The following is a 17,199-nucleotide window of genomic DNA, read 5'->3' as shown; positions in this document are numbered from 1 at the left end:
AATTATGCATCCCATGAAAGATATTGCAATACCCACTGGGCAGATCAGATCAATTCATGCATGGGATAACTTGTAGCATTGGATGTGGGAGCAAGAATTTTACCCTGCAATTGGTTTGTAGCCTTTGTGGAGCAAAGAGAAGGAAAAGGCATTGCAATTGTAAGCACCACATAAGGCTTCCAATGGAAACCACACAATTCCAGTTTTAACAGAAATCAATGGGCAAAGTCACACAGTAAGTTGGCAAAGAGACACAAGTGATCCTTATTATTTTTTAGCCCAAGATCATACATTTTTTAGGGTAATATTTATGGGCATTAAAACCCATATGTAGACTCTACTATTCAAAGTCTAAATTGAATAAGATCTTTCCAAATGTATCTCCTATTTGTGACAAATGTCTCCTTCAAGAAGCAACTATAACACATTCCTTCGCCTCTTGCATAAAATTACATAACTTTGAGAGAAATTTTTGAAATTCTCTCAAAAACATTAAAAACAAAATTGGACCCCGACACAGAACTGATTATTCTAGGAACGTCAGAAGCCTGCTCTGAGCGATCAAGATTTCAAAGACGTATAGTCTGATAACGACGAAAAAACGAATACAGGTGCACAACCTTTTATCCGAAGATCCAAATAACGAAAACCTCCGAATAGCGGACATTTTTTCGGTCCTTGAAGAAAGGTCCTTGAAAACGTTCACCGGGGTCGGCCCGCAGAGGTGACAGCGGAACCTCCGGTCGGTCCTCGAAGAAAGGGGAACTAAATCCCCATTCATAAAAGAGAAGGTGAGGGTATATTGCGCGGGAGGGTTAATAATTGACAATATGCTGCTGCCTGCCCGTTGAGTTAAAAAGTTCCCACGGTAGACTCACGATACACAGTGTATCGTGAGTCTTGCGTGGGAACTTTTTAACTCAGCGGGCAGGCAGCAGCAGATTGTCGCTCCCTTCAGTTTCACCCCACCTACACCCCTCTGCTTCCCGGCCATGTGTGTGACCCCTTCCCTCCCCTCTCCAGCTCCCCGCTCATTGCACCGGCGCGGGGGCTTTGCACTGTCTTCACGTCGGCGATACCAGCAGGTCAGTGCCAGTCACCGGAGACGTCAGGACCAACGGGACACCGACCCCCAGGCCCACTGCAAGCACGGAGATCCCAGAGACCCACAGCCAGCAGCAGCCCAGCCCCGTTCCAACTGCAGAGGAAAACTGCAAACTGGCCGGAGACGTCAGGACCACCAGAAGCCGTTCCCCGAGCTGCGCCCCCTCATCGGAACACCGACCCCCAGGCCCACTGCAAGCACGGAGATCCCAGAGACCCACAGCCAACAGCAGCCCAGCCCAGCCCCGCTCCAACTACAGAGGAACCTGGGTTGCGGATGACGGGGCGCAGCTCGGGGCGTCGTAGGGGCCCATCGGGGAGCGGGTTCCTGTTGGTCCTGACGTCTCCGGCCACCTGCCATCCTCCGGGAACTGTACCGCCCTTGCAGGAGAGTGGGGTTGTTTGCAGTTGCAGAGGGAGGGGGCAAGGGCGATACAGTTCCCAGTCTCAGCTCCAGTCCAGGGGGGTGGCCGGAGACGTCAGGACCAACGAGACACCGACCCTCAGGCCCACTGCAAGCACGGAGATCCCAGAGACCCACAGCCAGCAGCAACTCCAGCCCAGCCCTGCTCCAACTCCAGAGGAACACGTAGGGGCAGAAGCTGATGGTGTGCAAGGTACGTCTTGTTCTTGGGGTGGCAGATGAGGGGGCGCAGCTCGGGTTGTGGGCAAACTGCCACTTGTCGCCGTAGCGGCCCATCGGGGAGCGGATTCCTCTGGAGTTGGAGGGGGAGGGGGGTATTGTGCTGTTTGATCGCCCCCTGCTATCCCAGGGACAGGGAGACACAGCGGCTTTTTAGACTGGTGGGCAATCACTTCCAAAGTTCTGCCCACACAGTCAGTACACCTCTCCTACACTGCATTTCATACAAACATTTATTCTGCAAGAAAAAACTACATTGAAGACTCAAACTCGCGACCGAGTAACTGCCGGGATCAAGGCGCAAACTCGCGACCTTGCGGATATGAGCCGAACACTCTACCACTGAGCCAGCCATTAAAATCTACGCTAAAAAATTTCCATTCCGAAGGCCGACAAATTCTGAATTACGAAACGTGTCTGGTCCCAAGGCTTTCGGATAAAAGGTTGTGCACCTGTACTCAAATTTTGGAAACATACATCTGCCCCTAATCTTAAAATGTGGATTACAAACATGTCTGAGACACTACATCTTGAAAATATTAGACTTGTCTTAGCAGAAAAATCAGAGCATTTTTCGAAGACATGGACACCATTCATTGATTTATTACATGGATAGTATGGTGCAACACAATTTTGGAGTTAAATCTAATTACGGGTTGGGTGATGGGTGGGGAGGGATGCGAGGCAGGTATATCACCTTTTGTTTTTCTTTCTGTTTTTGTCTTTTTATTTCTCTATGTCTTTCTTATTTCTTTTACTCACTCTTTGGCTACACCAATTTGGTAGTCTAGGAGTTCTATCCTTGCACATCCACTTTTTCTCTCTTGCTTTTTCTATCTTCTTTTTGCTTAACTGTAGCTAAAAATTCAAATTGAAGCTGTACAATAACTATTATGTCATATGACACTGGTTATATTTCTGTACAGTGCTAATAAAAAATAAAAAATTAAAAACCAAAAAAAACATGTAGCACATTTGTGGCACTGAATAAAGGTTAAGTCCAATTTATTGGCAGTTAACTAACAAAGTTTTAATTAACAGTGCTTTGTCTTTGCAAGAAATTGTGATTTGAACAGGTATTTGTATTGTTTTGTTAGGAATTAGGGTTAGGGAAGATTGACTGGCCAGCATTCGACATAAATGAAAGGCAGGTCACTTGGGCTCAGTTGATGGCAAAAAAAACCACAAAGCATCCAGTCTTCTCACAGGAAATAGTTTGAAACTGAGCCAGAACCTAGTTATTTCACATGTTATAGGAGTAGAATTAGGCCATTCAGCCAATCGAGTCTACTACGCCATTTAATCATGGCGGATCACCGCCTCTTAACCCCATTTTCCTGCTTTATCATCATAACCCTTGACACCCAATTTAATCAAGAATTTGTCTATCTCTACCTTAAAAATATCCACTGACTTAGCCTCCATATCCCACTGTGGCAATGAGTTCCACGGATTAACTACCCTCTGACTAAAGAAGTTCCTCCTCACCTCCTTTCTAAAAGAGCGCCTTTTAATTCTGAGGCTAGTGGAAACATCCTTTCCACATCCACTCTCTTGCCTTTCATCATTCTGTAAGTTTCAATTAGATCCCCTCTCAAACTCAACTCCAGTGAGTAGAGACCCAATGCTGTCAAACACTTATCATTTGCTAACCGCGTACTGAATAATATTGCCTACTGATTAAACAATTATTCTTGTTTACAATTCCCTTCATGGCAATACCCTCCAACTGTAATCTCCTCAAGTCTCACCTCTGCTCCAACAATTTTGGACTTATGGTAACTTTCTTGGCTTAATGCTTCGGAATTTCCATTCCAACCTCACTTCCATTTCTTCTCTTTCACGATGCAACTTAAAACCTCTTTTTGACATAATCTTTTGGTCATATATCATAATATGTAAACTGGTGTGGTGGCAATTAGTTTTAAATACGTGATATTATTTTTAGAAGTGTTGGAATAAAAATATATTGTTACTGTTATCAGAAGAATGTTTTAAATAATATGGTACTAAAATATGTGTCTGTATGACTGTTGAAAGGGGGCAGTGTTGGGTGGTTGTTTGACAGTGCTGAACTTAACGTTTTAGCCACCAGATTTCTAGGAGATGCAAAGATTAAAACACCATCAGAGGAAAAAAAAACCTTCATTGCAGTTTAAAGTGGCAGTTCCATATGCTGAAAAACTTGCCCAAAGTCTAGATTCGTCCACAAATGGAAATATTCGCTGATTCCTCTGAACTTCCACAAGCTCAGTTGTTTTTCAATGGACAACTTTTCATCACCAATCTCAAATCCAACCACACAAATCTTCTGTAAACTGAAAATTTGCAAATTATGTAACCTCCTCATTCCTAACTTTGTATTGTTGGCTAATTTGGATAGTTAGTTCATCATCCAAGTCATTAATATAAATTGTTAATAGGGAGGCCCCAGCACTGATCCCTGTGACACCCAATTTCTTACAGCTCAAAGTGAGAATTACATTATTCATGTAATTGGCACATTATTCAAGAACTCCAATTATACATGGTAAAGATGATTTCCCTCTCATAAAACATGGAGATTCTGATAAATTGTTTTATGTTTCTAAATATCCTGCTACTATTTCCTTAATAATAGAACCTATCATTTCTCTCCAAATATTGTTATTTTGCATTTCTGCTGCTCTTTGCTGTTCCTTCCTCTCCCGACTATAGAGAAGAAATTTGTGGTTTTCTAGGGCTCTCACTTAACATTTTTTCCCTGTTGCTAGCCGGGCAACCTCGGCAGCTTTTTAGGTTGCCAAATGACAGGTTAGGTGGTCATTTAAGACAACTTGCATGACGCGTGCGATAATGTGCTCGGACGAAGTGCGTAATTACCAGTCGGAATTATGGTCAATGAAGCATTCACATATTATTTCTGCTTCAAATAAAGTCACAAACTAAACATATTCACCAATCAAGACATGATATATACCACAATGACATGCAGCAAAATTACAATACAGCATCTCATCTCTTTTTACATGTTGCAATGAATGGAATTTCTATTATTTATTTCCACTTCCAAACAAAAATGTAGTTGGATTATTCAGCGTATAATCAGCCTCGGTGAGACCAAGCGCAGGCTTTTTCGCACAACACCTACACTCAGTTCGCAATAACCAACCTGATCTCCCGGTGGCTCTGCACTTCAACTCCCCCTCCCATTCCGAATCTGACCTTTCTGTCCTGGGCCTCCTCCATGGCCAGAGTGAGGCCCACCACAAATTGGAGGAACAGCACCTCATATTTCGCTTGGATAGTTTACACCCCAGCGGTATGAACATTGGCTTCTCCAATTTCAGGTAGTCCTTGCTTTCTCCTCCGCTTCCCAGCTCTCCCTCAGCCAACTCTCTGCCTCTTCCTTTCTTCTTTCCCCCCCCCCCCCCCCCCCGATATCAGACTGAAGAAGGATCTCGACCCGAAACGTCACCCATTTCCTTCGCTCCATAGATGCTGCCTCATCCGCTGAGTTTCTCCAGCATTTTTGTCCACACAAGTTCTGTTATCCCACTTTCCTCACCCACTCCCTACCCATTTGCGGCAATATTACAGAGACAAGTTAACCTACAAAGCCAATGTGTCTTTTGGATGTGGGAGGAAACCCACACGCTTGCAGGGAGAATGTGTAAATTCAACACAGATAGTGCCAGAGGACAGGATCGAACACAGATCTCTGGCGTGTGAGGCAGCAAGTCCACCAGCTGGCCACTATATTTTATTTTCCAACACACACAAACAAATTATACGTTGATAACTTTGGTTACTAAAAAAAGAAATAATCCATTTTCAGTTTTAAATCTAAGTGACGCTATGTCCCCCTTTACAGCTACTGCATGTTTCAATTAAGTTCAAAACTATGGAGCAGTACATTGGCCATAAATTTGCTGCTTAAAAGTGCCAGAGATCAGGAATTGATCCTGAATATGGGTGCTGTCTGTATGGAGTTTGCTCCTTTTTCCTTTGATCGCATGGGTTTCCTTCCACATTCCAAAGGTGTGCAGGAACCTTTTTCAGACCCAACCCAAAACATAATATTTTCCTTTTGTCCAGAGATTCTGTCTGACCTGTTGAGTTACTCCACCTTATGTCTATCTTCAGTTTAAACCAGCATCTGCAGTTCCTTCCTACAAACACAATACTATAAGATATGTGTGTGTGTGTGTGTGTGTGTGTGCACATATATTATACACACACATATTTATAGTTACATATTCATATATAAATATACACTGTTTTGTTTTCTCGTTTATAACATTGTTTACAGAGTACTATGTTTACATATTCTGTTGTGCTGCTGCAAATAAGGATTTCATTGTTCTAACAGGGACGTGAGAGAATAAAACACTCTTGACTCATATCGCTAATGTGTGGGATAGAACTAGTGTACGGGTGATATGTGGTCGGCGTGGACTCGGTGGGCCGAAGGGCCTGTTTCCACGCTGTATCTTTAAATTAAACTCAAAACATTACAACCAGAGGGAGCCTAAAGAAGGGTCTCTACCCGAAATGTCACCCAATTTCTTCTATCCAGAGTTGCTGGATGCTCCATGGAGTTACCCCGCACAATTAAAGCATGGAATAGTCTTCACCATACCATAGTTACCCAACCAGACGCAACTAAAATTAAGGTAGCTCTTCCCCCCCCCCAAGAACCCTTTTTTGCTTGTCCAAGTCAAGAGTCAAGAGAGTTTTATTGTCAAGTGTCCCAGATAGGGCAATGAATTTCTTGCTTGCTGCAGCACAACAGAATATGTAAACATAATACAGAACAGTAGATAAAAGTTCAGTGTGCCTATATATCATAGAGCATATATACACAATAAATAAACAGATAAAGTGCAATAGGCTGTTATTTTTCAGAGTTTGGAGTTTGGTGGCAGTGGGTCCATTACAGTTTAAATTCCATTTGGGATATTTTTGGAAGACCAGGAAATCAAGAAGCAAGAGTTACTCCAGGGAGTTACTCCAGCTCCAAGGAGTGATTCTGTGTTGGTTTTCAGCGGTCACGGCGAGGCGGCGACCAGACCTCCCACAATGCAAAGGGAGGGAGAAAGTGCCTGACGCCCACCAGTTGCCATGGCAGTGCGCGTGTACAGGGCAGCATATGCGCACAACCATGGCCAATGATGTGCTGGTCGTGGTGGTGCACATGTGCAGGGGGTGGATGTGCAGGCCGTGACAGTGCGCATGTATAAGGCGGCCAGCCGTGCCGGCGGATGAGGAGCGGGCGGAGGTCAGAGAACCGGCTGCCCGGATACGGATGGCGGGCGGAGACGGAGAGTGAGAGAGAGAGAGAGATAGATAGAGAGGGGGGCCCTCTCAGAGTTGAGCGACAGGTGTCCCGGGTTCATGCCAAGCTGGGCAAAATGGCAGGGCTCTTATGTTGCCCGGTGGGGTTTTAACATAGAAACATAGAAAATAGGTGCAGGAGTAGGTCATTCGGCCCTTCGAGCCTGCACTGCCATTCAATATGATCATGGCTGATCATCCAACTCAGTATCCCGTACCTGCCTTCTCTCCATACCCCGATCCCTTTAGCCACAAGGGCCACATCTAACTCCCTCTTAAATATAGCCAATGAACTGGCCTCAACTACCTTCTGTGGCAGAGAGTTCCAGAGATTCACCACTCTCTGTGTGAAAAATGTTTTTCTCATCTCGGTCCAAAAGGATTTCCCCTCTATCCTTAAGCCGTGACCCCTTGTCCTGGACTTCCCCAACATCGGGAACAATCTTCCTGCATCTAGCCTGTCCAACCCCTTAAGAATTTTGTAGGTTTCTATAAGATCCCCCCTCAATCTCCTAAATTCTAGCGAGTACAAGCCGAGTCTATTCAGTCTGTCTTCATATGAAAGTCCTGACATCCCAGGAATCAGTCTGGTGAACCTTCTCTGAACTCCCTCTATGGCAATAATGTCCTTCCTCAGATTTGGAGACCAAAACTGTACGCAATAAAAAAGACATCAGAGACACAAATTAAAAACAGAATTCAATCCAAAAACAGAAAATCAAAAACACACTGTGAAGAGAGAGCAGCGGCAGCCAAAGCGCGCCAGCGTCCACTCTCTCTTCATGGCAGCCATCTTGGACACAGACCTACAGGACTACAATTAGACAAAAAAATCATCACAATCAGCACAATGTCCAGTCCCCACCCCAGTAGAACCTCCCTGCTCCTATACTCAAATCCTTTTGCTATGAATGCTAACATACCATTCGATTTCTTCACTGCCTGCTGCACCTGCATGCCTACTTTCAATGACTGGTATACCATGACACCCAGGTCTCGTTGCATCTCCCCTTTTCCTAATCGGTCACCATTTAGATAATAGTCTGCTTTCCTGTTTTTGCCACCAAAGTGGATAACCTCTCATTTATCCACATTATACTGCATCTGCCATGCATTTGCCCACTGCCATTGGCACCCAGGCAACCGTTAATTTCAAGCCCTGTTTTCACAACCAAGCCCTGCAGCTATTTTCGTCTTAAATAAAAGGATATAAAATAGTTGACCTTGACTTTCTTCTCGGATAGTAATCATGACTTATTTTGTTCTCTTCCTTTTAGAGATTTTTTACTATTTCTGGGATGCTCTTACAGTCCAACATGATACGATTGTTTATCCATAATATTTTATCATCTAAATACAACAATTTCACACCTAAAACACATAATAAGCTGGTCATTGGACTAGATCGTGCTTGTTACGATCTGTCGCTCTCACTCCACAGTATCACCGGCTGAAGAGTGGAACAATCAGGCTCATTGTAACTTGTAACATTATTAACAAAAGAGTCTGTGTACAATCTGAAGCCTTCTATGCCATGGTGATGAATGCTTCCTGTGCACCACCTAAAATACTTGTGTTAGAATAACATGTTTTAAAGCTACAGGCACTTCACTAAATAATGGAAAAACCTAAAGGATGGGGAGCTTAAATAATAATTGACTATGATAATAATAATAATACATTTTATTTATGGGCGCCTTTCAAGACTCTCAAGGACACCGTACAAAATTTAGTAAACAGAATACAAAACATGTAAGCGGAATGAAACAAAACAAAAAAATAACGACAACATTTAAAAAAAAAAAAATAGTAAAGACATCAACAATACACAATTCAAAGACACAATTCAAAGATGTTTGATGCATCATAGCATCAAACATCTTGACAGGTGATGCTGCTGCAAGCAGGATTTTTCATGCACCTGCACCATACTTGTGCATATGACTTGACAGGTCCATAATAAAGAAACATTCAATACTACTAACCTACTACAGACGCTCCTAACTTATGTCAGGGCTACATCTCGCAGACCCTTGCATAAGTCGGATATTACGCGAGTCAGAAATGGAACTGCTACTGTGCGCACGTAAATTTACTATTCGATACGGAGACCCTGGGAGAGCTCCGAGGCAGAGACAACGTGGGTGTCAGTGGGTTTAGAGAATTGCTTATGCAAGTGCGATTTTGCCCAAGTTGCATTCTACATGTCGGGGAGTGCCTCTATTTGGCTTCTCTATCGTTATTCATATATGCTATTTCCCTTTGAACCTATGAATGCTTCTAATTTGAAATTTGTTAGTGACTGGAAACTCAGTACCCATTTGACCATGGCAACCACACAAAATCTTACCACTGCAGCAACTGCGGAAAACTAATGCTGATTTGCTGTTAATTACATGAAAAGGCAATATCTTGTTCCATTGAAAATTGGCTGGGTAATTTAGTTACCTCTAATATATGTGAGCACCAAAAGCAAACTGCAACCACGCAGCATCTGTGGAGACAAATAGATATTCGACATTTTAGATCTAAACTCTTTATCTGGACTGGTGCAGGTGAAGTATCTCGACCCAAAATGTCAACTGTCCATTTTCCTTCACAGATGCTGCCTGGCTAGAATGTGAAATATGGTACAACTTGACATAAAAAGCGAAGAGAATACTGAGGTTCCTGTACTGATAGAATCAATTCAAGAGGACAGGTTGGGGAACTGGGGGAGGAAAAGTCTGAAAACCCAAATGACAAATGACACTGAACCAGACGAAAGAAATTGGCACAATGCCACCCCGCAGGTAGTTATCATGGAGATCACAAACGTAAGAAGTTATGTACCACCATTGGAGGTTGAGAACGAACAAAATGTTACTCCGTTATAGCAGTTAGCCATTATTGGATCAGTGATTTACTTGTGTTGTTAGTCATCTTAAAAGACGAACCAAAGCACGAGGAATTTGACAATTATTTCACTTAATAAACACGAAGGAGTCAAGTTTCTTGAGATAAATTCATAGGCAATATTATGTGGAAAAATTATCCAAGCTTATTTCGTTGTTCCAACTCCTTTTCTAGAACCTTCTGCAAAAAAGCCAGCAGTTCTGTACATTTAGCTCCGTAATGAGGCAGATGGCTGCCAGACAAGAATTGAAATACCAAACTTCCACGCAGCTGAGCACTGCCAATTCCTCAATAGTACACTAACTCTTCAAATCGTCTGGCAGCAGAGTGTGGATTTTCACAATGCCTGAGCACAATGCCAGAGAGCAGGGAAATTGGTAGGCTTGCTTCGCCTGTGCCATGTTATGACACAAGAATAGAACACCCGTTCACTCGAGTACAGAAGACCACCTCACTACAATGGAGAGAGGCACAAATAAAGTAATGTGGCATCTGTTTTAATCAAGCCAATACAAATGTATTTTTTCACATTGCTTCATTATTTATGGCTATCATTGAACGAGATGCAATCTGCGAATTTGCTGTATAAAATATCCGTGAAGCCTGAATTGTACTCAATAAAATTAAACAAATGCATAATAGTGCACATGCTCGAAATTAGATGAACATTAAATGATTGCCAAAATTCAGCAAATAACCAAAAATGTTACGGGACAGAGAGAAACAGAGTTGGCATTTGAAGTGGATGACTTCACATAAGAAATCACCTTTCATCGGGTTTTAACAATAACCGATGCGCAACTAACGTGCTTATTATTTTGCCGTAGTCCTGATTATCAGTAATACTTTGACCTGCCCTGTAGACCTAAATATCTCGTTAAATTATATATGTGCACATACAAGCATGTGTTCTGATTTATGATTGGTGGTTAAAAAGCTTTTTTACATAGACAGAATGGCGCAACAGACAATTAGTCATCAAATAAAAATTCCAACAACAAACCCAAATTCCAATTCATTCGACTAATAAAGTCAAAGTTTAAGAACACCAAACAGACAGCTGTTATGCAATTATAATCTAATTCACCAAAGGGCAAACTGCCATGGCCCATTCCTCTATTTTAAATATAGTTCTCTTCAACAATGAACGAATGGAGAAGTAAATTTGGCAGAAAGTCCCAGCTTCAAGGTTCCCACACACACTAATTTCAGAATGGAGTACTGATCAACTGGTCCTCGCTAGTGCTCCATATTTTTCTTTACAGGGACATCCATTTGTTAACACATGTTCTTCTTAGTTCACCGATTACTGCTGATTCCAATAGAGAAAACCAAAAAATCAGCACTGTGTGAAGGAACAGAGAATGCTTGATAACAGTAGCTGTACTTCTGGACTATTGTGCATGTACATGTTTAGCAGAGTCCTCCATTATAGCAAAGAGCACGATCAATTTTTCCACCACAAATTACGTGGCTTCACATCACAACATCTTGAAATTTGACATTGGTTCTTAGTGAATAAAGATACATAAAAGCAATACCAACATATACAGTTTCTCAGTCATATGTCAACAAGAATAGTTATTTTGCTCTACACGCATATTTATTAACCTATTTTGTAAAGAAAGGGAAGATGTAAAACTACATCAAGAAAAGAACCACATATTAAATTGTTCCCATTTGTTATAAGGTAACATTATATTGAATTCAAAAGCATTTCAACAACTTCAAAATTGACCTAAAATTGGATTCACAACATGGAAGTGAGCATTCTTGTATACACTTCACATTGACTCCCACCTTATGCAGTGGTTATAATGGTTCCAAAGTAATATATAATCAACAAAGTACACTATAAACATTGGTGTTGCTATAGTGGAGGAAATCTGGCAACTAAGTCTGACATGGCAATGAGATGAGATAATCATGAAGACAGCTGTGATAATTATTTCCCAGGGATTCACAGAAAACTCCACGCTCTTAACAAAAAAAGTACCTTGGAATCCTCGACTTCCACTGAGAAAACAGATAAGCCTCACTTTAAAATCTCACCCAAAAATTCAGTATCGTTAAAAGTCCGGCATTTCATCAGCAGAAGATTATGGATTAGACAAGAGTGTGCGATTTTGAATTGTTACCCGAGCCATGTGCGAAAATGGGTTATGAGCCAAAGGGCAAATAAGTTTAGAGAAATTAATACATGTCTCAGTCTGGTGTGGTAAAGCGAGTTCCAATGCATTGGCACCAGAATTAGGGCAAGGGAATACGAGCTCTCATGATCTCATATTTTAAAGAGCTGCATAACTGCAGGACTAGTTAAAACTAAATAGTATGAGCAAGTGAGCAAGCTTGGAAGATAAAAAAAACTTAAACTGGAGACAAAGCTGGATGTATTAATGTGACAGGAATGGATAGGTATTATAGAGTAAGAAAAAAAAAATCAGATAAGGCTATAGAGAGTTATACACAATAGGCAATAGGTGCAGGAGTAGGTCATTCAGCCCTTCGAGCCAGCACCACCATTCATTTTGATCATGGCTGATCATCCACAATCAGTACCCCGTTCCTGCCTTCTCGCCATATCCTCCAACTCCATTTACCTTAAGTGCTCTATCTAACTCTCTCTTGAAAGCATCCAGAGAATTGGCCTCCACTGCCTTCTGAGGCTGAGAATTCCAGATTCACAACTCTCTGGGTGAAAATGTTTTTCCTCATCTCCGTTCTAAATGGCCTACCTCTTATTCTTAAACTGTGGCCCCTGGTTCTGGACTCCCCCAACATCGGGAACATGTTTCCTGCCTCTAGTGCCTCAATCCCTTAATAATTTTACATGTTTCAATAAGATACCCTCTCATCCTTCTAAATTCCAGAGTAATCAAACCCAACCGCTCCATTCTGCCAACATATGACAGTCCCACCATCCCGGGAATTAACCTTTTGAACCTACGCTACACTCCCTCAATAGCAAGAATGTCCTTCCTCAAATCTGGAGACCAAAACTGCACACAATACTCTAGGTGTGGTCTCACTAGGGTCCTGTACAACTGCAGAAGGACTTCTTTGCTCCTATACTCAACTCCTCTTGTTATGAATGCCAACATGCCATTAGCTTTCTTCACTGCCTGCTGTGCCTGCATGCTTACTTTCAGTGACTGATGTACAAGGACCCCCAGATCTCGTTGTACTTCCCCTTTTCCCAACTTGACACCATTCAGATAATAATCTGTCTTCCTGTTTTCTCAGAGGAATGTAATAACATGCTATAGATGCTCCGAACAATCATGGTTTAAATTATATAAAAATGCATACCTGGAAAGTAATTTGCTCAGCAATATTTTGTATATTCAAAATATTGGATAAAATAGAAGATGGATATTTCTGTACAATGTATACATTGTAGTGTATTGGAATTAAAATGTCCTCAAATTTTATAGAGTACACAAGTAGTAAGGTAGACACATAATGCTGGAGAGCATGTCTGGAGAGGAATGGGTGATGTTTCGGGTCGAGACCCTTCTTCAGACTGTAGAAGGGTCTTGACCCGAAATGTCACCCATATCGTCTGTCCAGACATGATGCCTGTCCCGCTGAGTTACTTCAGCATTTTGTGTCTATCTTCCATTTAAACCAGCGTCTGCAGTTCTTCCCTACACACAAGTAGTAAGGTTGTGTGTTAGTTAGCACAGCATTTCAAGATTACATCTGGAGTACTTTGTAATCTCCTTACTCAAGGATTGGGATGGCTGTCCAATGAGGAATAGTTTGACAGACTAAGTTTATATCCACTGGATTTCAGAAGAGTGAGAGAGGATTTGATGGAAACATGCAAGACCCCAATGAGTCTTGAGGAGATGGATGTGGAGATTACTAGCATTCAGTCATCAGATGAAATCTTATAGTGAAGGCCATTGATATGCCACTACATATTGTTCTGCACTCTGACCAGAGTCCAAGAAGTTTCAATTAATTAACAAAGATAGATCACATCAGGTCCATGCCAGCTACCCACAGAACATTCCCATCATTTAAAAGGCATTTGCACAGGTACCTGGAAAGGAAAGGTTTAGAGGGATATGGGCCAAACACTAGGCAAATTGAACTAGCTTAGTGGGGGCATCTTGGTCAGCATGGACGAGTTGGGCTGAAGGCCCTGTTTTCATGCTGTGTGCCTCTATGGGGAATTTTCCTCTTGTGGGAAAATCAAGAGCCACTGTTTAAAAAGGTTGTCACCCATTTCAAACAAAGATGAGGCAAAGCTTTTTTTCTCAAGCAGTCATGAATCTTTGTAACTCTGATTCTATCTCCCTTTGAGGAAGAGGGCTTTGGACCGTTATAATAAGGCAGAGATAATGTTTCTTCATATGCATGGGGAGGACTGCTGACTGACATGGGTGAACATGCACAGTTGACGCAACAGTATGATGATCATCCACGATCTTACCAAATGACCAAGCAGGATAACGGATTGGGCATCTAATGGTCTACTCTCGCTCCTAAATGTTGATGCCTTTGGGCAAGTATAGCTTAAGATTTATTCTATTGAATCCTGGGATGAAAGGGATTGTCCTGTGATGGGCAATTGAGTAAGAATGGTCTATGTTTCAAGACTTTAATGTCAGTCTGGATTTTGTGCTCACGACTCCCAAGTGATACTTGAAAGCACATTCACTGCTCAAGAACGGATTACTTCTCTTATTCTTCCATTCTAGTTTCTTTAAAATCTATCTACGGTATTGCCCTCTAATACACATGATGAACAAATAATGACACTAATTTGCTAAGAGGATTTTAAACAATCCAGATGGTAGACATATCCCAGCTAAGTTTTAGAAACTGCTGATGCTGGACTACAAAGTAGTGCTGGAGCAACTTCAGAGGAAGACAGCACCTCTGTGGAACATGGATAGGCGACGTTTCGGGTCGGGACCTTTCTCATCCATGTGAAGTCCCGACCCGAAACATTACCAACCAACATACTCCACAGATGTTACCTGAGCCGCTGTTACTCCAGCACATTGTGTCTTTTGCCAGCTACATCTTCTTTCATCACGCAATTATAATGAAAAATACCACGCAATAATTTTCAGCACGACAAACAAAATAACATCGTCGTTTATGCATAGAAGGCAACTAAGAACGTAAATGGCATGATGGCAAAGTGACTGGGATACAGAAATAAGAATCCCTTGCTGACATTGTGCAGGATTTTGTTAACACAGGAAAACTTGTTTGTAAAACTTGGGGCTGAAGCACTCGAGTGTACATGTCTTCCGTAACTTCCAGTCACCCGGCCAGACATCGGTCTGGATTCTGAGCAGAAGCTCAGACAGCAAGCTCTGGTTCCAAGGACTCCACAGCAAATCCATACCAAGAGGCAAGTCAACATCCTCCTTCACAGATGGTGCATGTAGAACTATTCCTTAACACAAGCACAAGGAAGGGGCGGAGAAACAAACTTCGGATCTGATTGACCGATTTGTTTTAAATAAAACGCTTCAAGACCGTCGTGTGTCGGAAGAAACAGCAGATGCTGGTTCACACTGAAGTAGGACACAAAATGCTGGCGTAACTCGGAGCCGCTCTCCAAGCTGAGCCAAGCCGCAGTCTTGACTTAACTTGGCTTAACAAAGGTTTAACCCGGGCCCTACTCGGATCCTACCGTCGCATAAAAAACCTCGCAGTTTCCAGCTGAGAGATTCAGCTCACTGAGCTTGGTGTCCCACTGAAGGGGGTCCATGTTCTCGCTGTCCATCGCCTCCATCGCCGCCGTCCCTCACTCACTTTCTTCGCTCCGTGTTTTGCCCGCAGCGGCCGGAAGCGCGTCGCCAGACCTGACGGACAGACGCCCCGGCCAATCGGACGCCGGCGAGGCTTGAACCCCCTCGCTTGCCATGGGCCAATCACGTTGAGACACTTCGCCTTGCGGTGAAGTCCCGCCTCCTAACGGTTGCTCGCCCCCAGGCCCTGCCCCCTTTCCAGCGATGCCGCGCGCGCGGGCGGCGAGCACGAGCACGAGCAGTTGGACGGGCGAGAACGCGCATTGTCATTCCAATGACGCGCGATCCCGCGAATTGACTGGAGGAACAGCTGCTCTTATTTCGTTTGGCCAGTTTACAACCCAGCGGTATGTCTCCACTCGAAACGTCACTTTTTCCTTTTCTCCAGACCCGCTGAGTTAATCCAGCATTTTGTATCTATCTTCGGTATGAATATTGACTTACCTAACTTCAAGAAAACCCTAGTTTTGCCTCTTTCTCTCACTTTCTCTCTCTCTCTCTGTCCCTCCCCCACCCTAGTTCTCTGACTGGCTTCACTGTCACCCTGATTAATTCTACTGATTGTATACCTCGTTGTCAGCTTCCCCTCAGCCAACAATGAATCATTTTAGATACATAGATACATAGCTTTAGATACGTGCAGTAGGTGCAGGAGTAGGCCATTCGAGCCAGCACAGCCATTCAATCATGTGATCATTCATAATAATAATAATAATAAATTTTATTTATGGGCTCCTTTCAAGAGTCAAGGACACCTTACAAAAATTTTGCAGGTAGAGGAAAATCATGTAAGGGGAATGAAATAAATAGAGACATGACTAGTACACAAAGTAAAGACAGAATTCAATACAAAACACAATAATAAGGCAATTAATGCACAGATGAAAAGGGAGAGGGACGTGGGGCTAAGGATAGGCAGAGGTGAAGAGATGGGTCTTGAGGCGGGACTGGAAGATGGTGAGGGACACGGAATTGCGGATCAGTTGGGGGAGGGAGTTCCAGAGCCTGGGAGCTGCCCTGGAGAAGGCTCTGTCCCCAAAACTGCGGAGGTTGGACTTGTGGATGGAGAGGAGACCGGCTGATGTGGATCTGAGGGACCGTGAGGGTTGGTAGGGGGAGATGAGGTCAGTGAGATATGGGGGGGCCAGATGGTGGAGGGCTTTGTAGGTGAGGATCAGGATTTTGTAGGTGATCCGGTGGGAGATGGGAAGCCAGTGAAGTTGTTTGAGGACTGGAGTGATGTGATGCCAGGATTTGGTGTGGGTGATGAGTCGGGCGGCTGCGTTCTGGACCAGTTGGAGTCGGTTGATGTAGGTGGAGCTGATGCCAAGGAGAAGTGAGTTGCAATAGTCCAGTCGAGAGGAGATGAAGGCATGGATGAGTCTTTCAGCAGCGGGCGGTGTGAGAGAGGGTCTGAGTTTGGCGATGTTGCGGAGATGAAAGAAGGATGTTTTAATGACATGG

At 43.1% G+C, this 17,199-nt stretch overlaps 1 protein-coding gene across 1 annotated transcript in view; it reads right to left on the bottom strand.

The window, feature by feature from the left end:
- creb3l2 (cAMP responsive element binding protein 3 like 2) overlaps positions 1 to 15,783 on the bottom strand; it is a 66,882-nt gene extending 51,099 nt beyond the window's left edge. Inside the window, exon 1 of the mRNA XM_033037742.1 lies at positions 15,618 to 15,783. Within this exon, the coding sequence (XP_032893633.1) occupies positions 15,618 to 15,719 (102 nt within the window). The 5' untranslated portion in view covers positions 15,720 to 15,783. The remainder of the gene's footprint in view (positions 1 to 15,617) is intronic.
- Positions 15,784 to 17,199: the final 1,416 nt, after the last annotated feature.

Source organism: Amblyraja radiata, chromosome 19 (genome assembly GCF_010909765.2).
Source record: "Amblyraja radiata isolate CabotCenter1 chromosome 19, sAmbRad1.1.pri, whole genome shotgun sequence".
In the NCBI taxonomy this organism is placed as follows: domain Eukaryota; kingdom Metazoa; phylum Chordata; class Chondrichthyes; order Rajiformes; family Rajidae; genus Amblyraja; species Amblyraja radiata.
Note: the sequence above shows the minus strand (reverse complement) of the source record. Positions and strands in the feature narration are given on the sequence as shown.